Source organism: Centruroides sculpturatus, unplaced genomic scaffold (genome assembly GCF_000671375.1).
Source record: "Centruroides sculpturatus isolate CEXI.00-Female unplaced genomic scaffold, Cexi_2.0 scaffold1229, whole genome shotgun sequence".
NCBI lineage: Eukaryota > Metazoa > Arthropoda > Arachnida > Scorpiones > Buthidae > Centruroides > Centruroides sculpturatus.
In genome coordinates, this window is record NW_019385512.1 from 85,164 (window position 1) to 112,922 (window position 27,759).

General features: G+C 30.0%; 1 protein-coding gene across 1 annotated transcript in view; it reads right to left on the reverse strand.

Moving 5' to 3' along the window:
* Positions 1-14,031: 14,031 nt before the first annotated feature.
* Positions 14,032-27,759, reverse strand: part of LOC111639687 (probable glutamate receptor) — a 46,010-nt gene continuing 32,282 nt past the window's right edge. The window contains exons 4-12 of the mRNA XM_023385606.1: positions 25,517-25,614; positions 23,409-23,499; positions 23,187-23,345; positions 21,072-21,219; positions 20,773-21,002; positions 15,544-15,797; positions 15,365-15,471; positions 14,158-14,294; positions 14,032-14,103 (exon numbers count right to left, since the gene is read on the reverse strand). Coding sequence (XP_023241374.1) covers positions 14,032-14,103; positions 14,158-14,294; positions 15,365-15,471; positions 15,544-15,797; positions 20,773-21,002; positions 21,072-21,219; positions 23,187-23,345; positions 23,409-23,499; positions 25,517-25,614 — 1,296 coding nt within the window. The remainder of the gene's footprint in view (positions 14,104-14,157; positions 14,295-15,364; positions 15,472-15,543; positions 15,798-20,772; positions 21,003-21,071; positions 21,220-23,186; positions 23,346-23,408; positions 23,500-25,516; positions 25,615-27,759) is intronic.

A 27,759-nucleotide genomic window follows, 5' to 3' on the forward strand; every position in this document is an offset into this window, starting at 1 on the left:
TGTAAAATTATAGAATTTAACTATTATATATAATTATGCTGATCATTTAAACACAGAGAAGAAAAAACTATATATTTTTTTCATTCTCTCTATTAATTACACTCGATAGAACAGAGCATAGTTTAAGTAATTCAATATTCCTAATTTTATTCTAGACAGTACAAAATTCTATTTCGCATTACGTACTAAAAATTCGAATTTATTATTATTATATATATATATATATATATTTANATATATATATATATATATATATATATATATACTAACTGATTCTAAGTATTGTAATTTATTAAAACAATAATTATATATAAAAATTAACTTTACAGTTTCAAACTTTATAATGTATCACAGTATGTAAATTTGATAAATGCGAAAAATATAGCGAAAATTTCATAGAATCACTTCTATTGCATGGAAAATTTCTCGAAATTAATATGGATTTAGAAATATTTTTGTTAGATAAATCAGTGTATTTGAAATATTTATAAACTTTACATACCGTAAATAACCCTATTTTTCTCATGTAAAATTTATCACCCGTTAATTACATATATCATAAATAAACGTATAATATATTCAAAATATTCAGACGCAGTTTCTTTCATTGTAAAACACAATTTGTGATCATGTGCACTTTATAAGGTGTATGAAATAAACGAAAATTAATGTTACAGCTTATTTGAAAATTTGTTATTGGTTATCTTATTATTATCATTGAATTACTTCGTACCGATAATACAGGCGAGAAAACACTTACTAATTTGCTCCATGTTAAATATAAATTAACTTAATTATAAACCGATAATAACAACATAAAGAAAATTCTACCTCTGTTCAAATTGTAATTATGTGAATTTAATGCAAAATTTCTCAGTAGTAGAACATTAGATTAGATGTATAAAATAATCCTAGCGAATCACATGGGCTATGTGCGTACAAGGATGCATCTTGATAAGACTGTATTTAGGATTGAGACACTTCAATTTACTCGAAAATGTTCACATGGCAAATTTGTCAAGTGTAAAAGCAGAAAATTATTTTCTTGGATACTGCTGGGAAATTTGAAATTGAAAGCATGTCTTTACTAAAAGTTCCTAGTTAATTAACAAGTCTGTACCAAACAGAAAATCATTTTGATATATATTACCAGAAACAAACACTTTTGAAAAATACTACTTGTATTTTTACTCAAGTAAGCGCTTACCTACCAGTTGCAAGTGCATAAAACCGTAGAAAATTTCATAGTTTAATTAATTAAATAGATTGCGAAAATAGATTGCGCAGAAACTAAACATTCACTTTTAAATACATGAAAGAAGAAAAATACAATTTAGATATTTTTGATTTATTTATTTACTAGCTGCATGTACTCGCTTCGCTGGGTTTTTATTTGTTCGTACATTTATATGTAATATAGTTTTTGTTTTTTATATATAAAAATACTGTTTTTCTAAGCAATCTAGAATCTAGCTGCAAGGACCCGCTTTGCTGCGTTTTTATTTGTTCGTACATTTGTATGTAATATAGTTTTTTTTTTNCTTTTCCTCTACATAAATTTTCTCTGATTCGATGTGTTTCCCTATAATTATCAAGTTGCTCTTCTGTCTGATTATTTCTGTTTCGTGGTTAATTTTCTCGTAGCAATGTTAGACGTACTTTTTTTTTCCGTTGTTTCATTTCTCCGCGCCATCTTTTGCCTTTGAGATATGATTCGAGACCGCAAAAATTCTTTCTTACGCTTTAGCTTTTTTTTATTTTTACTTTTTACACTTCGCTATTCACTTTTCACTTTCTACTTTTTTCTGTTATTCGTACACTTTTACATATGAAAAATGTCACACGACTCCAAAAGCCATTCCCACTACTCACACATAATGGTTCTCGACTATTCGAAAACATTTTAGATTAACAATAAAATTGCATTATAGCCAATCTTATCCGTTTTCGCTGAATGCAAGAATTAAGTCCCCATTCTAATTAGAGAATTTTTACATATGTTTAAAAATATGTTCGATTTTCCGCAAAAACGCAAAAAATCGCATATGCGCCTGTAAATCTTGCATATCGCTTTCTCTTAAGACTTTCATTGTTACTTAACCACTTCCATTTTTAGCACTTCTCTGTGGTTGGAATTTCGAAAAATCCTTTCTTCGTGTACATTTTCGTGACGTGCCCTATGAAAACGTAATAAAAAACGCAAAAAACAGCATATAAAATAGTATAGTAGAAGAGCCGAGTTGTTCATGGGAAGCCTTAACCTTATCCCTTTCTGCCATGGGAGAATTTCGAAAAAATCACTTCTTATTGTACGTTTTCATGACGCATACTGACTGTGTACGGAATTTCAACCTTCAACTCCTCACCGTTTGGGCTCTGCTCTTATTATTATTCAGAGTGGCGATTTCAAAGGGCAAATTTGGCAACTAATAATAATATTGTCTACGATATCAACTTTAATACTAAAAAACTTCAGAACTGGCAAGAGCTCCTTATTTTCTAAGTTTGGGCATTGTATAAAATATAAATCAAATCAACTTTTTATTAACAAATACACTAAGTACACTTTACACAGTTTTTACACTTTATTTTCGATCTATATTCAGTTATTGTATCACTTTGACTATTCACACTTCACTGTTTGTTTTTATTCACTCACTGCACTACTTTGGAATTGTCACTTCTGTTTTGGTTCTTCCCTTTGTCACTGATAAGAAACTGACGTTCGAACCCACGACGGGTTTTGCTTTATATATATTGATTACGAAAAAGTACTCAATAAAGTTAATATTTCGGACTGAGTTTGAATATTTTTTAAATTAAAAAGTGTTATAAAAATGTTTTCATTGAAGTATACAATAAAATAATACTATTAGTAGACACAATCTCTCGTCTAATTAAAACCTATCAGAAGAATCGACAATGTAAAAAACCTATCTCCATTGCTCTTCTGCTTCTATGTAGGATTTAGAAAAACATGTCAGGTACAAACTGAATAGCTTTAGCAGTCTTGATCAGAAATAAAGATTTTACACATTTTTTTAATAGTGATCACCTAATCTCCTAAATTTGCGAATATACGTATACACTGTCAGTAAGACAGTTTCAGTATATATATTGATATATATATATAATTTTTTTACGGTCATACGGCCCGCGGACCAGATCCGGCCCGTTTAATGGATTTATGTGGCCTGCGCATTATGTAATCTAACGTCGTGGTTGAGATTCGTTAAGTTTCAATTACATTTTCTTAAATTTGATTCGGAGGTTGAAAAAATCGTCATAACTACAATGCCTGAAACTTTAAATAAATTTATAAAATTAAAAATAAATTCAAAACTTCNATCCGGGGGGGTAAGGCCGCCAGGCGTCGTAGTTGTAAACACAACAGCCGTTACGTCATCTACAAGCGTGGATGAAATCCGTTAATTGTCATTTACATTTTCTTGAATTTGATTCGCTGGTTAGAAAAAATTGTCATGACTTAAATGCATGAAACTTTAAAAAATTATATAAAATTGAAAATAAATTGAAAACTTCTGAAAAAATCGTAATGTATGAAAAATCATAACAGAATTTATTATAAATTTGAAAAAAATTAGACAAATATTACCGCCCAAAATATTCACACAACAGGAAATTATGTGCCAATAAAGAACGATTTTTTATTTACTAGACGTACCTGTGTAAAAATTTTTTTCCGAAACGGAAATGAAAAAATTGTTAGAGAACATTTTTAAAAAATGTTCCACGTTTATTCTCTAATGCAGTGTTTTTCAACCTGTGGGTCGCGACTTCCAAAGGGGTCCCAAAGTCTTACACGGGGGTCGCGGGTGAAAGATAAAGACAAGTGTTAGTAGATCCTACACTACAATAAAAAAATTAGAATTTCAGTGACAAGGCTGTCACTGAAATTCTAATTTTTTTATTGTATTTGTATTGTATTGTATTGTATTGTGTCTGTTTATTTTACAGTACAAAAGTACATATCCTATATTTTTAAAACGTAGGGATATATTCTAGTATTAATTGCGCGATGCAAATAAACTTTATGTTCGATTCAGATTCATTACGAAGCTTTCTATGGAACTAAACATAAATGGTAACGTTAATGCAATTCTCAGCTAAGCAACAAGAGTACGTAGAAGATACTATACAGAAGATATCTGGTTGTGGATTAAGCATTCTAAAGACTCCATAAGCAACCTACTTGTGAAGCTTCTTGCTTTATATATGAGAGAGCTTTTTCTGTAAATACCTGCAATGAAATTTCTAACAAAAGCAATTAGGAGTTTGCTGCAACGATCGTGTTTGTGTATTGGCAAATAAATATGTTTGTTGCCTTTATTTTTTATGTATTCATTATGCTAATGAGATGTAGAGAACACAAACAAGATGTCTATGTTCTCTGTACATCTCATCAGAATTATTTCACACCCTACAGCACATCATATATAATCCTAATATGTATGTGTGTGGAGCCAAAAAAATTAATAGCTCCTTTTTCCTTGTTCAACTACTTGTATATCTTTTTACAAGTCATGTTGGTTTAACTGTCACTATCTCAGGGCTGAAGAGGAACGTTAACCCTCGAAATGCATATCCGTTCACACCTATAAAACAATTTTTTTTTCTCTGAAAGTGTTTCCTGTGTAATGTGGCAACAGTGTGTTATAAAAGTGAATATTTGTTATTGGAGAAAGCTTCAGTGTTTTCCCTTTTTTTACTTTGTTCCTCATATAAATGGTATAGTTACAGTACCTTGTACTAAGTACATAAAATATATTGAATGTTGAATTTTACAGTAAATAGACAGTTTATATTTACAGAACTTGATGTATATGATAATTCTAAAACAGTGAATCAACCAACATCAAAATTTTTCTAAATAATTTCCAAAAATTTTCCTGCAAACCAAAATTTTTTTATCAAATTTTTGTAATGATTTTTACAAGAAATGCACCACTGACAAAAATGTAACTTACACAGTGCGAATCATTATAAACTTGAAATTTGTAAAGTTGATAATTATATTTAACGCTGATATGTAATTAAGTAGTATTACTTAAGCAGTATCGGAAAGTGGCTATCGAATTCACTTTATATAGTTCATTCAAATAAATCTAATTATATATCTCTATCAATGCTATTACAAACATAACATCCCTAAGTATGACATGTAAGAATCGAGAAAAGCAAGAGACTATGATAAAAAATTGGCTATGTTCTTTAGACTTGTACTTATCATATTTAATACTCACCTCGTCTGCTTTCTCTACTTATACCTCTACTTATAATGTTTGAGTGCATTTAGAAATTAATAGTCTTTTTATATATAAGTTGTCTAAAATAATTGATTCACAATATTTGCTTAATTAATCGATCGTTGATTAATTTATCTACTTTTTCATTATATAATATTTCGAGTTTATTGATTTCTCACTTAATTAATTCAACTTAGCTATAACCGTATTTTATATACGTATTGTTTAGTTAAATTTTTAATATAGTAATATATTATTCTATTGTTTATGTATAAATTTATTTATTAGCAAAGTACAGTTAATAACGTTATTTAATTATTAACGACGTCTCTTCTACTAAACATGTTTTTATTCTAAATTATTTATTAGCATTTCCATGAAACACGTCACATTTGCTGTAAACAATTTTTTATACGTTTTCACCATCTTACCAACTCAGTGAATTTTTCAAAACTAAAAAATTTTGTCAACGTTTAAAGTAAGACTAAGTGAATTTATTTTCTTTTGAACTATCAAAAATATAAATTACTGTATGTATAAATTTTTTTATTGAACATTATTAAATTTTGTTAAGCTCAATTCAATTTAATTACAATGGTTGATCGATTAACGAACGTAATCCGTTCCAAGACTTTCTCATTATCTGAATTATTCGTTAACCGATTATCGATTTACCATGGGTTTTTATGGAAATTTGATTAATTCATTCCGCAGACTCCAAGAAATGAAAATAAGTACTTTTTTACTACGTTTATTTATATATAATAGTAAATATACATATATATGCTGTCTTGTTTTTTTATTAGTCATGTTTTATTTCCGTTTCTGTGGGTTAAAGAATCTGTCCAATGTCGATTGTTTTTCTCTTTTCTTCAGGATTTTTCGGAAGTAATTAATAGTATTTTAATTGCAGAGATTCCCAACTTCATTACAATTATTTTGATTTGGATGCTACATGGATGTTCGTTTTTTGACATCCTCCCACTTCTTCAAAAGGTCTTTAATAATATATGTCGACATTGGTCCTCTTTCGTCTTTCTTTTTTCAAAATAGAACACATCTTGCTGAGCTTCTTGGTATTCTTCATTTAAGAGTTCTTCTGTTGTTAGATCAGTTTCTGGTTCCATTATGAGCTCTAAAATACCGATCGGGTAGTATTAATATTTCTCTGTATTTTGAAACTATTCCTTGTAATCGCAGATTTTTGTTTATTCTATTCGATCTCCTCTCTGGTTAATATGGAGACTACTGCCTTAAATGCTTTTTCTCCGAGTGACGTTATTGATCGCTATGCGATCGAAGAGCCAGCCGTATCGAACGAGCGTGCGGGGAAATAATGCCTTCCGGGAGGACTTTTATGGGGAACTGGCCTCCTATTCAGTCATTACTGGCAATGAGAAAACCCGGAAAACTCCAAGAAGCCAGCCTGTCCTATCGCGGCGCGATCCCATGACCGAACTTCCCAGTGTTTAGGGTCCGGTCGTCACTGCTATGAGCAGGAACAGAGACCACTCGGCCACTGGTGGGCCAGATTTTTGTTTATCTTATTCTTATTCTTATTCTACTCCCTTGGTTCATATGGAGACTATAGCCTGATACGCTTTTTCTCCGAGAGACGAGTTATTGATCGCTATGCAACCGAAGAGCCGACCGTATCTAACGGCTTACACGCACGCGCGGGAAATAATGCCTTCCGGGAGGACTTTTAAGGGGAACTGGCCTCCTATTCAGTCGTTATTGGCAAGGAGAAAACCCGGAAAACTCCTTGCACCCAGCCTGTCCGATCGCGGCGCGAACCCACGACCGAACTTCCCAGTGTTTAGGGTCTGGTCACCGCTATGAGCGGCTACGGAGACCACTCGCCCACTGGTGGGCCAGATTTTTGTTTACCTTTCTGACAAATAATTTATAGTAGCTTCGCGAGACTGTCAGACAGGCAATTCTTAACTTTTGTGTCTGGATTTATTTACGAAAATTGAAAGTTTAACTGTTTCATAGGATGTTCGTTACCGTTTTAATACGAAATTTTTAATTTCATCTGGGCCTTGCATTTAAATAATTATTTGTGGGCTAGTTGATTTCTGTTTTCTGAATTTTTGTAAGTGCTTTTTTGAATTTTTTATTTAAAAAAGATTCTGATAATATTATGGAGCCTAAAAAAAGGAGTATCAAAAACTGTGCTAACCGTAGAAACCAAGTAAGAAATAATAGCCAAATTAGAAAGTGAGCACAAGATGTCTGATGTTGATAGGCAGTATGGCTCGAACAGGTCTACAGTAGGCACGATATTAGCTATAAAAGAAATAAAGAGCACATAAAAATTAGAGGAATAAAAGTTACTTTTAAATTTTTAAAATAGAAATGTACTGTATTGTTGATTGCGTGATGCGAATAAAGTTACGTGTTGGGTTCGGATTAATTACGAAGATTGTCACGGAATAGAAATTTTTTATATTGATTCACTCGTTTTATGAGAATTTGACGTTGTATATCTTACAGTCTACGTTGCAAGTTTATAACAGAGATAAAAGTTTTAAACGTTAACAAATCTGCAGTACTTGGCAATTAAAAATTATCCTTGCTTATTTTATAGTATTTGCATATATGGGTTCCAGACACATCTACATGTTATTTCTGTTAAAACTGCATACTGATTGCATCCTTAGCAGTGGTAAGTTAATTTACACCTTGACATTTTGTATTTTACATTAAAAGAAATGTTTTAAATTAATTATCAAAAATATTTGAATTGCCTCTTGAAAGCCTAAAATATATTGAAGATAATATATAGTAGAATAAGAAATCTATCGACATTATCGAGGATCAATATTTTCATAAGTGTTAATAAGCGATTGAAGTTTATCCATGGTATTTAAAATTATCTATTGACGTTATAGTTAAACTAAATATTTAATACTAAATAACCTTACTCGGTGTGCATTTTCATACTGTAGTTTTCAAATGTTTCAAGAATAAAATATAAACAAAATAAACAAAATATACTAAATGCTGTGAAATCACAAAATTTTAGTACATTTAGAAACTGAAGAAATGAAACATTTATAAATGTTACAGTCAAAACCCATTTTTAGTTTAAACGCGTTTTAACTAGTTGAAACTAGTTTATATTGGATGTCTTTGATAAAATCCGTTTTGTCTAGTTAAAGCTAGTTTTAACTCAAATTCATTTTTGACTAGCATTAAATTCTAGTTTTAACTAGACAAAACGGGTTTTAACAAAGACATCCAGTATAAACTAGTTTTAACTACTTAAAACGCATCCTAACTAAAAACTGGTTTGACTGCAACGCTAGAGTGATTCGGGGTAAGATGGTAAGCGGGGGAAGATGCTTAATTTTTGATATTTTCAAACGGTGACGTCACATATTGTCATGTATTTGTATGATGAATCGTTGGGCCAATATTGAGTGCGGAAAGCTGTAGTTGGCTAGCGTTACTTCATTTTCTACATCTGAGAAGAATAAAAGCTAGATAAGAACGAAGTTTTTGTTCTGAAATGTTTCTAGAATAATTTTAAACTAAAAGTTAAAATGGAATTTATTAAAAATTGTTAAAACAATTAATGTGTGATGTAGTTAAGGTTTTAAAGTTTCCATTGTCAGCTACTGCCGATTCCGATCGGACATGTTGGAGCACGTGACTCTACTAGGCATCTTACTCTAACAAACGGAAAATATGCCACATTTTTCTTGGAGTAACGTGCCTATTATTTGGTAATTAATTTCCGATATGTCTATTTTTAATAAACTTTTGTTTTCTCGTTTTATTGCAGGATATGCATAGAAATTATATAAGAACTTCTCAAAAAAATTTTTGGACTGAAAAAAGCTTTCAGCTAGCTATAGAACACGTTAGAACGGGCGGAAACTTAACAATACTTGTACTGTGCTGTTATACTTACTTTAAGTACTTTGTACTACGTATGCTATAAAGAAAATTTGGTTAAGAAATTCAAAAATTAAGTTTAAGCAATTATATTTGTTATCTTACCCTAATGGCATTTGGCATCTCACCCAGATACTTGGGGTGAGATGCTTAAAATGCCAGACAGTGAAAAAGTCGTCATTGCAAAACACAGTATAGAATTTTTTAAAAATAAACTCCAAACTTTTATTCGAAAGACATACTCCAGAATAAGATATTTTTATTAGAGGGCTCCTAAACTCAAATTAGCGCTATAATTTTCTTCATAAGCAAAATGTTAGGCATCTTCCGCCAAATTACTATACATAACTTTATTTCCCCCAAACAAATTTATGTAGCTAAAATTAGTTTTAACTAATGTTAAAAGTTAAAACTAGTTTTATCTAAAGTCAAAACATGTACAGCAGTAAATTAACTAGAAAAAACCGGTTTTGTCTAGTTAAAACTAGAATTTACTGTAGTCAATAATGAATTTGAGTTAAAACTAGTTTTAACTAGACAAAACGGGTTTTAACAAAGACATTTAGTATAAACTAGTTTCAACTAGACAAAACGGGTTTTAACAAAGACATTCAGTATAAACTAGTTTTAACTAGACAAAACGGGTTTTAACAAAGACATTCAGTATAAGCTAGTTTCAATAAGTTAAAACGCGTTCTAATTAAAAACGGGTTTTGACTGTAACATAAACGTATGCGATCCTAAGCAATAGTCATCATTTTTCTCTCTCATTATGAAATGTAATAAATGAATTTTGACTGGAAAAAGTATTTTGAAGAATTTTCTAATGAATTTTTTCTTTTCTTGAAAAGTGTATCTGCAATGGTGCCCCCAGAAAAAGACCAAGGTCTTATCGGTGCACCAGTGCACATAATAAAGGCTTATAAAAATACAGTCGACCTTCCTATAACGCGGGTTCATATAATGCGGATTCGTATATCGCGACGAAAAAATTGCGACAGTATTCGTATAAAGACGATAAAAGAGACTCGTAAAATGTGGTAAAACGTCATCGCCGACTCGTGACGCGACAGGATTGCTCGAATCTGGACCAATAGTGGACTTGCAGCCGAACTACTTAAACGCTATGGAGAGTTTAGGCGGGTAAGTCGAGTATACTATCGTCTGTAGTGCATAAATTAGGTACTGTAAATCTTATACAGTACTGTAATTTTATACATTTCTTGTGAAAAAAACATTTCTTATTCAACGGCCATAAAAATTATTTCTATTAATGATGCCTCCAAAGTTCAACGAATTTTTCACAGAAAAATAACTTATTAAAGCTAACCGACGATAACCGACGAATGGCATCTTTCCTGCACGACGGCGAGTCATGCAGGAAAGCCACCATTGCAGGCTGCAGGCTGCCCCTGTAATGTTGGCTATCCAGAGGAAAAGCTGCCATATAGGAACCAATTTTTGAAAAATTTGAAAAATCGAAATACCCAACTTTTTTCAATTGAATTGAAAAATTTTTTTACGTAATAAAAATGGGTTGGATTACAAAAGCGTATTTTTTTTTATTCAAAGGGAATGAAGGGGTTAAACTTTTTAACTACAGTAGACTGTCGTTTATATGAATCAATTGCGGACTGGGGTTATTCACATAACTTATTTTTCAAATAACCGATTATGTATGAAAAAATAACCCATGATAAAATTTTTCTCCGTTGCGTGTCGGTACGCATTGAATTTTTGTAGATGTTAAGCCTAATGTAAACTTTTAAAAATAATAATTGTGGCTATTGTATCAATAAAAATTATTATTTTTTTTACAACAAAATTAATATATCGAAAAATTTTAAACCAAAAAAAATTATACTTTAGAAGTTAATCTAGTATCGAAAACGTTCGATTCAGCACCACACACAGTCCTCAGAAAAACACCACACAAAAGTGCCAGTGCTGCCAGCTAAAACACACATTAACAAAAAATATCAGAGTAGCTCAAGATATAGCCAAAGATTGCAGCGCTACAGCACTAGCGAAAATTTAAATTTGCCGACTGAAATTCTTTCAGATAACTGACGTTTTGGATAACCGACTTTCGAATAAACGACTCTTTACTGTACCTTAAAACTTATAACTTATGCCAAGGAAAACTAAAAACGAAAATACTACAATACAGTATAACCAATAAACCCAAAAAGTTGGAAAATAGTGTGGCCTAGGAAGACGAAACAAACAGGGAGAACAAAGCACCTACGACTGAAACGAATTACAAAAAACAAGTAACTACAAAAAACAAAATTCATGAAAATGCCAAAATACAGACGAACACTGGGAATGCTACGAAAATATCTAGGCAGTTAAAACTGGCTCAGTAAGGCCTAACTATGAACTTACAACCGCAAAGGTTGAGAAACGACCCTGAAAAACCTGAAGAACCAAAAATACTGTAACACAGTAAAACAAGAAAAAACTAAAAAATCTCCTAAACTTGTTAACTGAGAAAAACCAAAATGAGAAGCTAAACTTTTGAAGTCTTAACTTCAAAAGTTAGGAGTTCATTTATTGTAATTTTATTAGCTCTTACTTTAATTAATAAATTATTTCTTTATGTATTTTAAACCCTATTCCAAATAAGGTCCATTACATAACTTTTGGAAAACGAATTAGCATCTTTTCAAAAGTTTTCTGTAATAACTTTAATTTCACATTTCTGCAAGTACACAGTCTGAAAGTTGTACTGCAACATACTGTAGTGAAAATACAAAAAGTTAGATGGGTCTTATTTGGCAAATATACAGTACCTTATTGTCAGTCGTCTTTTCATTCTAGTTGGTATAGAGTCATAGTAGGCAAAAAAGAAACCTGGTGAATAAAAACTTTGCAAATGGGTTGACAATTGCTATAAAAAAGCCAGGATGACCCATTGTGTATTGATGCATATAATTTTATTATTTATTACAGCAAATACAAGTTTTGCCAAAAAGATCAGAAATTAAATCTGTTGTAACTGCTAACAATAGAAATGATATATTTTATAACTGTGTGTATTTATATTTGTGCTGCATGCATGATTGTTTTATTGCAATGGTTATTTCGACACTAACTGTAAGTGAAATCAATTTAAAGAAAACAAATACACTTAAACTAGAAAACATGCTTTATTTTGAGGCACAGAAGAAAGGCATCATTTATTCATTTACAGATTTAAAGTAATTTAAATTATTGTGTACTAAGATGTACAAACATTAAAGTTTTCATATAATAAAAGACAAGTTAATAAATATTACATTCATTATATTACAATTTTTAAACTTTATCCAAAATACTAAAATACATTACAAGTTTTTAAAAGATACACTTTATACATTTTACTACACTTTACACATCAGAATGCGAAAATAATTTGTAACAAATAAATACATCAAAGTAGAGCAATAAATATTAAATTAAAACAATATTTGTTTATTAGCTATTTAATTACAGTACGAAATAGGAAAATTATATTATCAGATCGATATTAAGACTAGAAATTGATATTTATGTATTTCGTAATGTTGGAATATTCAAAGCAGTTCGAATGCAATAGCAAGATATTCTTTTAAGTTTGATTGCAGTTTTGTAAAATACAGACAATAGTTTTATTGAAGAGACAGAGCTGACTAGCAGACAATAACAAAAAGATAAGCAGTGCCAAGCAAGAGACAAGAGATATTTTAGTTGTAGTCGATTACATCATTAACTATTTGTCCCTTTAATAGTTTTCCCTATAACAATTTTTTTAATAGTCCTAACTGACTACAAAAAGAGAACTATCTAACATAGACTTAAACAAAGACAAGACTAACTAACTGAAAAACGCCTTAACAACTGATAATTTACACAAGCCACTCAAAACAAGAAGGAGATCGAGTGAAAGGTGAAAAAAAGTAAATTTAAATCGATTAAATACAAAAATTCTAACTGCTTCTGCTTGGAAAAGCCAAAACAGCAACTGAGCCTAACAACTGAGTAACACGTAAAAATGAATAATCTGGTTTATTGAGAACAAAAATCTTAATTAAAATCTAAGCAGTTACAGAAATACTAACTAAATTGAAAAATCCATCAGGAAAAACTCACAATAGAGCACATGAAACACAAAAGTAGACCTTAGCAAACGGTTCACCAACGCAAGCAAGAAGCAAGCAGAGAAACTTAGAAGAGCTTGTTGTGTTGCAATTTATTTTGGTTAAAACATACCAAAAGTCTTGTAATTCCTGCAATATGAGTGCAGTATTTATTGCAGTGTTGTAGATGTGAAGTTCCTCTATGCTGGTGCTGGTGATAGTGAAACATAACGCTGAGATAATTAATGTAGAATTTTTTCAGCACGTGGTCATCAGACAGATGGACAAAAGTTTTAACATAAGCACTTCACCACAACAGTGGAGCATTTTAAAAACATACTAAACGAAAGTTTGCTGTAAATAATTAGACTATTATTTTGCTGTTATTAATAATTAAATATAAAGTAATTTGAGAATAAAAGTACAAGTTATATCACATCTCCTGTATAAATTAATAATATACATAACTTTACTAAAATTATTATAATTATTAATTTAGATAAAAGTTCTTTAATTATATCGACATTCTTGGAATTATATAAGATAAATTTCTAGCTTTGATTTTAATTTCTATCACGAAAAAAAAAAAACAACGGTAAAAATGAAAATGATTTAGCATTAAAATTATCAATATTTTAAGCTTTTTGGTAATCTCAGTAATCTATGAAGTATCCACTCGGATAAAATTTTTAATTTAACCCTTTGATGGTTCAAACGTTTAAAGGTTAGCACAAATTTAGTAGTAAGTAGAAGAACCATTAGCAACAGCTTGAAATATGAGGTAAAAGAAAATCATGTGCTTGCGTTTTGTATGATGAACGCATTTGTATCTATGACAAGTAAAAAAAAAATTTGCTCTTTTCACACAACTGGGCTGTAATTACCATACTCATTAGGCGTTTCTCATCTTCTTCTGTCTCTTTCAAGTAGGCATGACATACATGTCGTTTTTTCGTTTTTTTTGTCTTTCTGAATACATTTACATCCTCAAATCCCATGATAGTCACAGGTACTCTTATGCCTTGAATTCTTTTAAAAATTTTGTATCATTCAAAAAATTGTGTATCTTATTCCATGTTTTATCTTTATCTTAGTAATACATACTAGAATTATATTTATGTTTTGTGTTAAAGCAAGAAATTTCTGAACAATGCATAAAAATTGATAGCAGCCACATATATAATTTCATTAAATGTAGTTAGTGGTAATATCTCTCTGTAAATAAATTAAATAACGAGATTTAGTGCAGAAGATCAACATGAGAATTATTCAGCTCAATTGCATTCATACATTTTACAAGAATCTTCTAAGTTCTAACATTGTGAAATTGGAATAAGCACTTGTCACTAAATATATAGATTAAAAATTAGAATATATATATATATCAGGTTAAAATCAAAACTCGAACTCACAAACATATAACATCATAGATGCTGAAAGTAGTCTTTTCTAATTACATATAAATTTTTAATCACAAGATACATTTCGCTATTTAAAACGTCTCTAATCGTTTTACAGTACACAAAGCAGATACGAAAATGTTCGAAATATCATTAATCTTTATTCTTCACTTTAGCTTAACAACCTGGAAAGCAGTGATTTTAAAAAGAGTGTTAAATGTATTTCGTCACAGTTTTTTTCATCTATCAAATGAGTTCGTTAATACTAATCAATTAATTTTCTTTTACAGGTTTTTACTGTTTAATGAGTACAACATTTCTAAAGCTCGGATGTAATTGATTTAACATTGCCATTGGCATCATTGCTTTTTGAGTATTTTGTTGTTGTCTTCTTTATATACTGGATGAGTTCTCATATTACTGTGTTGGAAAATTGCAGTCTCTAATGAACCTAATGCCTAGTTAGTCAGATTGCTACTAGTATAAGAAATACATAATGTATACAGTAAACAGATAAATAACAAAAATAAAGATTTTTCATCACAATGTACAATACACAGTTAATATGTTATAGAAAATAAAGCAGTTTTATGATACCATAAAATTAACTAATATCTTTTGTATAATATTTCTAAAGTTAAACAAATAACAGAGAGAGCAGAACCTACAATAAACAATATTAAAATACTACTTAGATCTTCCAAAGATACAGGTTGGAATTCAGAAAACTCCACAAAACTTTTAGTTTCGGAATTATCGACTTTTTCAACGATTCCAGCTTCGAATAAACGAATCACTCTACAAAAAAAATAATAATAATTAATTTCTATCATTCGTATCCGTAAATAGTGAAAAATAACAATATCTTACATAGCGTTTATATCTTTTTTTAAAGGAAAATTTTTTCTCATAGCAAAAGCCTTTGTAGATGTCATCAAAGGATCATCGGATATTCGATATTTATGCATTTCTTCTGTTCGGATAAGCTTCTTTATCATTGTTATGCTTCCTATGAAAGCAAAATTTTCATCGATAACGCGTTGCATCGCTCTGGATCCGGGCATAAAATTATCGTGTTTTTCTATATTATTTTTCATAATTTTATAGCTGTTTGAACTTGAATTCTTAAAGTAAAAAAACGAATACAGTTATACAAATATATACGAAAATGCTATGGACTATGTGATTAATAAAGGCATCAATTATAATGCTCAGCCATTCTGAATAATAAAAAACAAAGTGAGGTATTGCAGTAAATAACACGTTTTTTTACCACAGTTTATCACATTAACAGATCGATATGAATTTTAGGCTGAAAAACCCTAAACGCTCATTGAGCGAAAAAATGTCCGCAATGCGTTTTGGATAATTTAAGGTTAACAAAAGGAAAAACGAAACCTTAAAAGCTTGCAAATGTTCAATGTGTGGTGAATATGTTTATGTTAGCTTTGTGTTAGTGCACCGGATTTTTTTTACTTTTGCCGTTTGTGCATTGGGGAGATTAGAACCCGAAATTTTCTCTTTGTCAAATGAAGCATGTAAATAAAAATGTATGAAGTTCTACTCATTTGTTTGGTAAGGCATGTATCATTACGCATATAATTACTTTTAAGTATGATTAAATATTACATTAGCACTGTACATAAATACATTAAGACACTACAAAACAAAATTTATCAAAACTCATTGCATTAGATCTTTTTATAAAACCAATAATAAAAATTTAAATTGCTATTTTTAAGCTCCTTGTAACTTTGATCTATCAGCTAACATTGTACTCTGGCACTTTATACAACTGACAATCAACTTGCTATGTTTTTACGGGTATGTTTATCACTCCCTATACACACTGTTTTTACTTTACAATCACTTGACCTAAGACAAAATGCACATTTTTATGCCCCATGTAGTGTGAGAGGACTAGCAGGCAATATTATTTTGATTAATTCCCTGAGTTTTCTACTTACACGTACGTTTTGCATTTAACTCTTACATTATCATCTATAAGGTGCATAGCCACCTTTTTCATTAAACTGCAGCGGTTTAATTATTTCAGAATATTTCGATAGTGTAAAGGAAGGATAAAATATTCTATTTTTGAGATGATCAGAAGAGTATAGGAAACAGTCATGGGAGAATGACAGCTATTTCTTGGTGTCATACATGGCTACCATCTGCTCGACCATATCAACTTTTTCTTTAGTGGTATTGTAGAAGGTAATAATTTCAGGTTTCTTTTTATCATTAGATTTTGGGTCAATTTCGTTGTCATAGTGCATGCTGATAAGAAAAACAACATTTTTATTTTATTTTATTTATTTAATTGAAAACTTTATACATAAAATTAATTTTTTGGAGGAGGGGTAACTTTGAAATTGAGGTGAAATTGGAGTTTATGTTGGAAGAGCCACAAACGTCTACACAATGAGCCGTTCCTGCTGACCCCTGTACTAGACCATTCATTTTTGGAAAAGTTATGTTTTAAAGAATTTTTTATGGTAACACTATGCACCAGATTCAAGTACACTTAAACAAAAATTACGATATGTTTCAGCTTGCCTGAGACTCCTCAGTCTTTTAAACTCTAACCAACAAATTTAATAGCAGCAATGCCCCTTATATACAAGCCACCATGCCAAATTTCATTTTAATCTGTACCCCATCATCACATATTAAGTAAAATATTTGCTGATGTGAAATTTAAAAGCATGAGACCATATTTAAGTAAATTAGTTCATGAGAGAAACGAATTAGTCAAGTTCAAATTTTTGTGTGATTAGGTTAGAAAAAATACAGGAAAATGAAGCTTCTTCTCCACTTTCTGACTGCCGTGACGAGATTGTTCCTTCCACATGGAAAATACAGCTGGTCAGGTAACGTGGCTCTGGCTGGCTAATTGGCTATCACATCGGTAAGTTTTACATTTTAATATCTGAAGGCAAAGTCTTCCCCCTCAAAAAAACTATCATTTATCATCTTCGTATTCCAGACTATACATTCTTGGCGACTGACTTTTCGTTTTAGGCTACTGGCTGCCAAATAGTTCTTTTTTATACACCGAAATACATCAAGTTATAAATTCAAAAATTTTTTAAAAAGGAATTGGTGATATACAGACAACTTCTGATTTTTATCACACTTTCATGGGGTTGTTTTGGCTTTTTATCTATCTTCTTTTTTTTTCTTCGTACGATGATGTTAATATAAAGATTATAGCTCACTATAGGCTCTTTCTCCGAGTAGACTTGTGTAAGTGTATGATCGCTAGGCGACCGATTAGCCGGCTGTATCGAACAGCCATACGTACGCGCGGGAAATAAATGCTTTCCGGGAGGACTTTTATGGGGAACTGGCCTCCTATTCAGTCGTTATAGGCAAGGAGAAAACCCGGAAAACTCCAAGCAGCCAGCCTGTCCGACCGTGGCGCGAACCCACGACGAACCTCCCAGTCTTCAGGGTCTGGTCACCACTACGATGAGCGGCAACGGAGACCACTCGCCCATTTTTATCTATCTAGAAATCAGCTCTGTTATATGTAAATTAGTAAACTTCCCCCTGGTGACAATACTTAATAAACGTTTGTAAATTTTTGTCTGAGTGCAATAATTATAATTAAATATCAGAATGTAAAGTTTTCTCAAAGAAAACAACAATTTATAGTGTTTTCTTTTTTGTATTTTTAAATAAATTTTGTATTTTTAACTAAATGTATTTTTGTGTTTTTTAGAAAGACTTTTGGTAGCCAGTAGTCTAAAATGAAGGTTCAGCCTTCAAGAAGATATACTCTGAAATATGAAGATAATAAATAGTTGTTCCGTTTTGGGGATGACTTTGTATTCGGATATTTAATTATAATTACAGTAGATCCCTCTATAAGACTGGTTCCTATAATTACGATTCCTATAAGACAGCGAAAAAATTGTAGCCGTATCCGTACACAACGGTAAAATACTCCTATAATTACGTAAAATGTAATCGGGCAGCCGAACTACTTTCCTGCCGTCCGTAGCGCCACGCTACGAATGTTTAGGCGAGTAAATTGAGTTTAGTTTCGTCTGTACATATAATTATATATAAATTAGGTACTGTACATATAATTTATATATAATTAATATATAATTATATGTACAGTACCTAATTTATATAATACTGTCCTGACGATAGAAATCTCTCCGTAGCGTGACGCTACGGACGGCGGGAAAGTAGTTCGGCTGCCCGATGACGTTTGAGGTGTTTATAGGGAACATTTACTATTTTTTACGGATACCGTTAGCAATTTTTTCGTAGTTTTATAGGAATCGTAATTATAGGGACTGTAATTATAGGGGGGTCGATTGTACTGTAATTTTATACATTTCTTGTTAAAGAAACATTTCTTATTCAACAGCGATAAAAATTATTTATATTAATGATGTTTCCAAGGTTCAGCGAAGTTTTCGCAGAAGAATAACATCAGAAATCGCGGCCGCGGTTTGCTGAGCTGTTCCGCGACGAAAACAAGCTTGAGCAACGGCGATATCGAATGGTGCACACTCGGTAAGTAATCTTACAATTTTTAGTTTATAGCGTAGTTTATACGGATTATTTTCAAAAAAAATGTACGTATTTTAGAAATGTTGAGTCGGATTAGTCTAGAATCGATCAATTTTATGGAAGAAAACCTTTCAAACAGCCGTAGTTCGTAAACTTCACACGTGTCAGGCTGTGATTGGCTGTGATTCCTACGAAATTGATTCATAAAGAACGGAACGTATCTACCGTCTTATAGGGGGATCTACTGTATTGCCACCAAACAAAATTTACAAAAATTTTTACACTCTGTATTGGAAAGAAATACAAGTACAAAATAGAAAAGCAGACATATGAGATTTTGGCAGACACTCCTTCCAAAGAGTGTGTACAAAGTCATTGAATCTTTTTGTCTCAACACTATCATTTTTTTTCTTTGAAAATAGTCTCCAGTCTTTAGAGAAACTCCCGCTACTACTCCAAAGCTGACTGAACTATACCGTGACATCTGTCTTCTAAACAGAAGGTATTATAGATTTATGTATACTTTTTCTCTCATTCAGTTAGCATATAAGTACTTACAAAATTGATTTAACCATAACCCATTGGAGGTATTGTCAAAAACATATGTTGTTTTTGTTAATATGTAGCCTTGTTTTGCTTCTAAACTTTTTCTTCCCTGTGAGCATTAAGTAGGCCTCTTTTGCAAGCCCATTATGGGTTCGGGCATGCCAGGTGGTTAGGGACAAGGCAACCCTTAAAATTTTTCTTGGCGATTATTTACTTATCCGTATTTGATCCCAGGTCTCCCAGGACAGTAGGCTGTTACATGGAGTTCTCGGTCAATTGGGTGTTGCATTATAGTATTTATAAATATGAAATCGATCATTTAGTTAAATTGTAAAACTTTTTGTTGTGTTCAAAAAGATTTCGAGGTAACTACTTCCAAGATCAGATTACACTATCAACATGTACATAACTTTACCGCTCGTTTAGCCCTCCCATTTAGATATTAGATGCCCAGTTTCAGCCATATAGATAAAATCGCGAGTTAAGATGGGTTATTTCTTAACTGGTGTCAGAAAAAAAATCGGTTTTAAGATCTTTTGATCTTAAGACATATTGTTAGTAAAGCCATCCAGTTACAAGTTAAACATGTTTAGTGGTCCAAACACTGCAAAAAGGAGTTAGAGCCATAACCTTCAACCCAAGCAGCATCTCACACCAAAACACATAGCCACGGAATTTTTTTGTCTTTTTTTGTTTGACTTTTTTGGATTCATGAATTGTCAAAACATGAATATTAACAAAGTATTTGAAAAGTCAAATTTGGCACCATTTCAATACTTTACTTTGTTACGTATAAATAATAACCAGAAACATGACAGTAAAGTTATTTTATTTTAAAAATGAAATTTCGCAGTGAAAATGTAGTTTTATTCTTAATGACGTGTCAATTTAATAAATTAATCGATTTTTCTCAGTCTGTTGCATGTTTTAATTATTATTCATAATAGCTGAGCATTACAAATTATTCATTTTTCTCATAACACATATGTAAGATATAAAGATTATAACAGTAATATTTACCTGCATTATTTGCCATAGATTGTATTTACCTAATATTCCACAATTATAGTCACCTTTATTAATTGCAAGAGCTAACTCATTAAAATTTCTAGGTACATCTTCTATCAGAGGAGAACACATAAAAGACATTAGAGTACCGATGTAACTGGATATCAAAACTAGAGTCAATAGTAACCAGATTCCAATTAAAAATCTTGATGGGAATCTTCTTAACAGATGCAACGGAATTCCTGAAAAAAACTTTATTTTATTATTGCATAATCATGCAATAATTTACTTTATTTAACAAATTAACATACCTTGATATATTAAAGTGCAAAACAGATTCCAGAAGACTTGTCTTCTTGTCCAATTGACTTTCATTTTGTCAGCTCTTAAATCTTTTTCAATGACTTTGTGTAAAACGAATCCCATCATAACGAGAATTAATAGTAGAATGATCCACACCTATAAAAGTTTTTATATTATTACTGTATTTTATCGAAAAATCTAAGATTAACATAAAATTTGCAATTTCATTTAGCAAATAATCTGATTACAGGTTTTAGAAAAAAAACAACAGGTATGTTTATCATTTTACAAGTTCATTATCTTTTCAACTATTGTAGAAAAACTCGTATAATGGAAATTGTATAGAAAGTATGTGCTTGATATACATTATATATTTAATATACTTAGATCATGCAAACATAAAATTTTTCAAAACTTTTCTGTTTGAAATAGTAGAATCTTCTTTGCACTTAGAGGATTTTACAATTTCAGTTTTCAAACTAGCAATCAGTGTTCGAAGGTGCACTTAAAAAAGCTACTAATTTTGCGGCAAATATTCTTAAATTTTTTTTCGAAAATTGCATATATATATTTAATAATTAAATAATATTCATTAACATTATTAAAAAATAATTATAATATTAAATCTAATCATAATATCGATGTTCTTTAATTGAATAATTAGTAAAAATAATAACTGTTACATTANTCCTGAAAAAAACTTTATTTTATTATTGCATAATCATGCAATAATTTACTTTATTTAACAAATTAACATACCTTGATATATTAAAGTGCAAAACAGATTCCAGAAGACTTGTCTTCTTGTCCAATTGACTTTCATTTTGTCAGCTCTTAAATCTTTTTCAATGACTTTGTGTAAAACGAATCCCATCATAACGAGAATTAATAGTAGAATGATCCACACCTATAAAAGTTTTTATATTATTACTGTATTTTATCGAAAAATCTAAGATTAACATAAAATTTGCAATTTCATTTAGCAAATAATCTGATTACAGGTTTTAGAAAAAAAACAACAGGTATGTTTATCATTTTACAAGTTCATTATCTTTTCAACTATTGTAGAAAAACTCGTATAATGGAAATTGTATAGAAAGTATGTGCTTGATATACATTATATATTTAATATACTTAGATCATGCAAACATAAAATTTTTCAAAACTTTTCTGTTTGAAATAGTAGAATCTTCTTTGCACTTAGAGGATTTTACAATTTCAGTTTTCAAACTAGCAATCAGTGTTCGAAGGTGCACTTAAAAAAGCTACTAATTTTGCGGCAAATATTCTTAAATTTTTTTTCGAAAATTGCATATATATATTTAATAATTAAATAATATTCATTAACATTATTAAAAAATAATTATAATATTAAATCTAATCATAATATCGATGTTCTTTAATTGAATAATTAGTAAAAATAATAACTGTTACATTATTATTACTCATCGTTAATTACTTATTACTGCCTGTGAACAGCGCAGTAATTAGTTAAATTACTTTATTTGGCGTTTGTTGCTATATGTTCTTTGATGTGAATTTTTTAATTTACATTTCGACATCAAAGTACAGTAGTGCCTCGATTATCCCACTCAATTGGTGACTGGGGTTGGTCGGATAATTGAAATGTCGGATAACCGAAAAGTATAAAAAAAATCCATTATTAAACTAGTATTTTATCATATCCCATGTATTTAGTATTAGTATATTAGTATATCGCTATTAACCTATTTCGCGATGAATTTTCCTCCATATTAATTTAAGCTTATCAAATTTCATAAAAGATAATAATCGTCGCTATTGTATCGTTAAAAATGAGAAAAATTAAGCCTTGTTTAAATATTGGCTCTCTTTCATGGTCGATCCAGTGTTACCAGCTAAAACACGTAAAAATAATATTAAAGTTGCCAAGACATAGCCAAATATTCTAGCGCTACATCACTAGCGGACATTTGAAATTTGCCGAATAGGACAATCGGTTAACCGAGGTGACAGTTACTCGGAGGTCAAATAATCGATGCTCTACTGTATTTGTTGTGATAACTATTTTTTATGACTTTCTTGACGTTATCCCATTTAACAAGAAGTGTGTATAATAATTTATTTTACTAGTTATTTCTTACCTCTTTATTAAATGGTTTTATGATGGAACTCCAATTCGGTGTTTTTCTCGGAGACCTTGTCACAAAGTTTATAGTTTGAAGAATTACGGGAGAAGAAAAATCAATTACAGAGAAACGCTCAGAATTAACATTTAAAGAAAAGCAAGTCATATCTGCTTTCTATAGGAAGACAAAGTCATGTTTTAATAAATCACTAATAAATTTTACAAATCATTTTCTTACCTGATTTACAAGTTTCTTGATAAATCCATCCCAAGAACCATTTTTAAGGCGATTTCCAGGTGATTTATCTATTGGTTTGACTATAGAATAACTAATTAAAAAGCATTAAAACATATTATTTTATCATTTTCATGATCCTAAATAAGCATTGTTTTCAATCATAAAGAGCTGCATTCAAAATTCTTAGATCAAATCGAAGGTTAACATGAAATTTTTGGAGTCATCTCCAAAATTTCATGTTAACCTTTGATTTATAGGGAGAGTCTACTGTATTGCTTTTTCGCACATCAGAATGTGCGAAAGGCAATACAGTAAACCCCCCCTTGTAACGATGTACTGTACATACGGTTCGCTTTATACGAATTTTGCGTTGTAAGAATCCTTAAATACATGAGCCAATCACAGCCCGACACGTGTGAAGTTTACGGACTACGGCTGTTTGAAAAGTTTTCTTTTATAATATTAATCGATTCTAGACTAATTCTATTTAACGTTTTTAAAACACATAATTTTTTGGGAATAATCCGTAGAAACTATGCTATAAACAAAAAAATTGTAGGATTACTTATTGAGTGTGCACCGTTCGATGTTGCCATTACTTAAGCTTGTTTTTGTCGCAGAGCAACGCACCATACGGCGGCCGCGATTTCTGATACGTTATTTTTTTGCGAAAAATTTGTTGAACATTGGAGTCATCATTAATAGAAATAATTTTTATGGCCGTTGAATAAGAAATGCTTCTTTCGCAAGAAATGTATAAAATTACAGTGCTGTATTAGACTTACGGTACCTAATTTACATACTGTACAGACGATAGTAAACTCAACTTACCCACCTAAACTTTCTGTAGCATGGGGCTGGACAGCGGAAAGTAGTTCGGCTGCTCATCCACTACTGGTACAGATTCGACCGATCTTGTCGCGACACGAGTCGGCGATGACGTTTTACCGCGTTTTACGAGTCTCATTTAGCGTCTTTATACGAATACTGTCGCAAATTTTTGCTACGTTATAAAAATCCGTTTTATAAGGGGGTCTACTGTAGTCAACAAAATGAAATAGGTGGTAACGAAGTTAATAATTGGGAAAAATTTAAGAATGCAGTGATAGAATACATTGCACTCCTACGCAATATTTACAAAGAAATTAAAGTAGCAACAAAAAGTTAGTTCTCAAAAGAAATCTGACAGTGTCTTATATGTTACGTATGGACATGATGCTACGTATAGACCAAAAAACTATTCTTGAAATTTACAGAATACCTACACCAGACAAAATGAAGCAAAAAAGCATTAATATATTGGAGCCACAAAGATGTCATTAAAAGGTATGATAACAAAGAAACATTAAAAGAACGTATAGAACAAGCAGGCAGTCACTGCACTAGCAACGTATGTTATAGCTAATTCGGAAAAATTATAATAAAATAAAAACAAGCAAGAGTTATCATGACAGGAGACACCTTAAGTATGAAAAAGCATAGCAAATACACGGGGGTAACCAGGCTGACAAAAAGATAAACTTTAGAAAATCGAAAAAAGTCTCAGGGCATGAAAAGCTGGCGTTATAAAAATATATAAATGTATTAGTATGAAAAACTGATTGGATAAAGAAATAGGCTCATTGGTTGTCTTTTTTATGTTGTCACTTGTGTTACTTTATTCATTTATATATTTTTTCTGTTTACGTTTAGTTTATGTATATATTTTTGCACATGTCAGTATTATGAATATATTATAATTATCTATTCACGTATTAATAACAGACTTCCGCACTACACGTTATACAAAATTAAAAAATGTAAAAACGTTCAAAAACATGTTTCCTTCTGTAAGATTCAAAATCATTCGAATTCTTTCATAAAGATAATCAATCAACTTATTGAAAGCGTAAGAAAAGTTATTAAAAATAATATTTATATTAAAAGGTTTCTTTACGTTTGATTACAATTCGTATGTTCTTTGTAACTTGTCATATGACAATTCAGATGTTACTGTTTCAGAACTTTTTTACTAATTTTAATACTAATTTTATGCAACACATAAAGACCAAACAATAACTGTAAATAATATAATAAACAACCGCAACATTTTTGTTCATTAACTTTACCTAAATCGTAATTTTTGTTGCATTGCCTTGAAGACATGGCACTCCCATCCTCCTAAAATATGGTTTTCAGACTTGTCTAGAATTACGACATTTTCATACTGAAACAGAACACAAAGTTTGTATTTTGTGTTTTTTTTTGAATACCTAAAAACTTATAAGTTATTTCCTTTGATAACACAACAAAATTTTTAATAAATTATTTAGCAATAAAGTAATGTTTGAAAAACAACAAGAATATTTCTGGAGTTGGAAAATATTATAAATAGAAGTAGTTTTCCTTTACAAATAAAATCTTTTATAACAGTGTTAATTATGATTACTACGTAAACTGGTTTAGAAGCAGCTATTGTTTTTTTTCTTTTGTTTTCTCGTTAGATACACTTTAAAGTGTATATTTTATGTATTATATATGAATGTAATTTAAAGCTTCGATACAGTTTAAATTATATTTTACTTTAACTGAGGGAAATTATATAATCTTTTGACTTTTCAAAAATTATTTAATTTTTTAATGGAAAAAAATTAAAATTATTGTCTACGTTACTAGTTTATTTTAATTTTTTAATATATTTTTGAATTTATTTTAATTCAAAGAATTATATTAATTTGATTTTTACATCATATCCTTGAAAACGTTAAAATTATCATTATGCAGATAATTTTTAGATTTAAGAAACACCATAGGTTTTTAGTTTCTTAATTGATTGGCATTTCATATAAATTACATTTTTAAAAAAAGAGAGAGAAATAGTCTTTTATATTAAAGCTGCAATCATGGAAATGTATGGACTTGTAGTCACTTTTGGCCAAATGTATAAATTATTTTTTTCTTCGTTTGTACAAATTTGCGCATTGTTATATTTTTGCTGAAAGTAACTTTTCGTTCAATATTCCATACAATTTTACAGTTGTCTTGCACTACTTTAAAGTAAATGAAATTCGAAAGGAAAAAATGGTTTTATAGTTTTTGATGAGGATGAAAGAATAAAATCTATAACAAACTATCCAATTCGTTTTAACGATGAGCAGAAGAACATGAAAGCAATATATATATAAAAGATAAAAAAATGTTTATCAATGTTCAAGCAGATTAGTCCAAGATTAAAATATAAATTTGCTAAAATTTTTACAGTAGCTAACATTAATTGATATGTATTTTAAACATCCATGTACTTGTGTAACTGCAATATTACAATCTGAAAAAACCCATATTGTGAAAAAAATTACATTTTAGAAAATTTTAAAATTTTATAAAATGTAATTGTAATAAATAATTTTTCAAATTGTAACTTCTATTAGTTAAAATATATGTTAATATAAATTTTTTCTTATAGAAGATAAACAAGTTCATTAAAAAAATTTTCTACATTTTGATATTTGTAACAATCTTGATGATGTGATAGAAAAAATGAAATAAAATCAAAGAAAGAAAGAATTTTTGGCATAAAATAAATTCAAAAGATACCATAGAAAACTTAAAACAATTTATTGGGTAGAAAACTAAATATAATTTAACTCTATCAGAGGTTTAAATTGAATTATTATACTTAAAATAAAATATCTATCCTAAAGTGTATCTAACGCCTACTGCTTTCTTGGTAGGGACAACTGTTACTGATAGGTCAACGTTTTAATAGTGCTGTATGCTAAATTCTACTGAGTCCCATTAGAAAGTATGTATTTTTGAATTGTTTTTATAGTGTATTAAGTTATTTTGGTTTTGTTATTTTACATTTTTTTTAGTAAACGATTGCTTATTTGGCATTAAATTTCATTTTCTTTTAATTAAAGAAATGAAATTTGATGAAGTAGCATGTAAATATAGAATTATTACAATTTTTCGAAATGTTTAGATAAACATTCATTATACTTTCAACCCGCAGTTCTACAACAAAAAAATATACTTCATATTCAAAAAACCTACAGATTTTTAAAAAGTTACAAATCAGTTTATGAAAGTTTTGAGTTTCATTATATTTTATTTTATATGAATTTTATTTTCATCGATTCATCAATAATACAATTAATATATATAACTTTTGTAAGAATTTAAAATATTTACTAAAAAATATATTTTGCAAAAAAATCAATTTTTATTTAAAAAATCATCAATCGAGTTTTTTAGTACTGAAATAAATATAAAAAAATGAATTTCTGAAATAAATAGTATGCATGCAAGTTTATACTAATACATTGCTTAATTAATAGAGGATTAATAGTATTAGCAATTTTAAATAATTCTT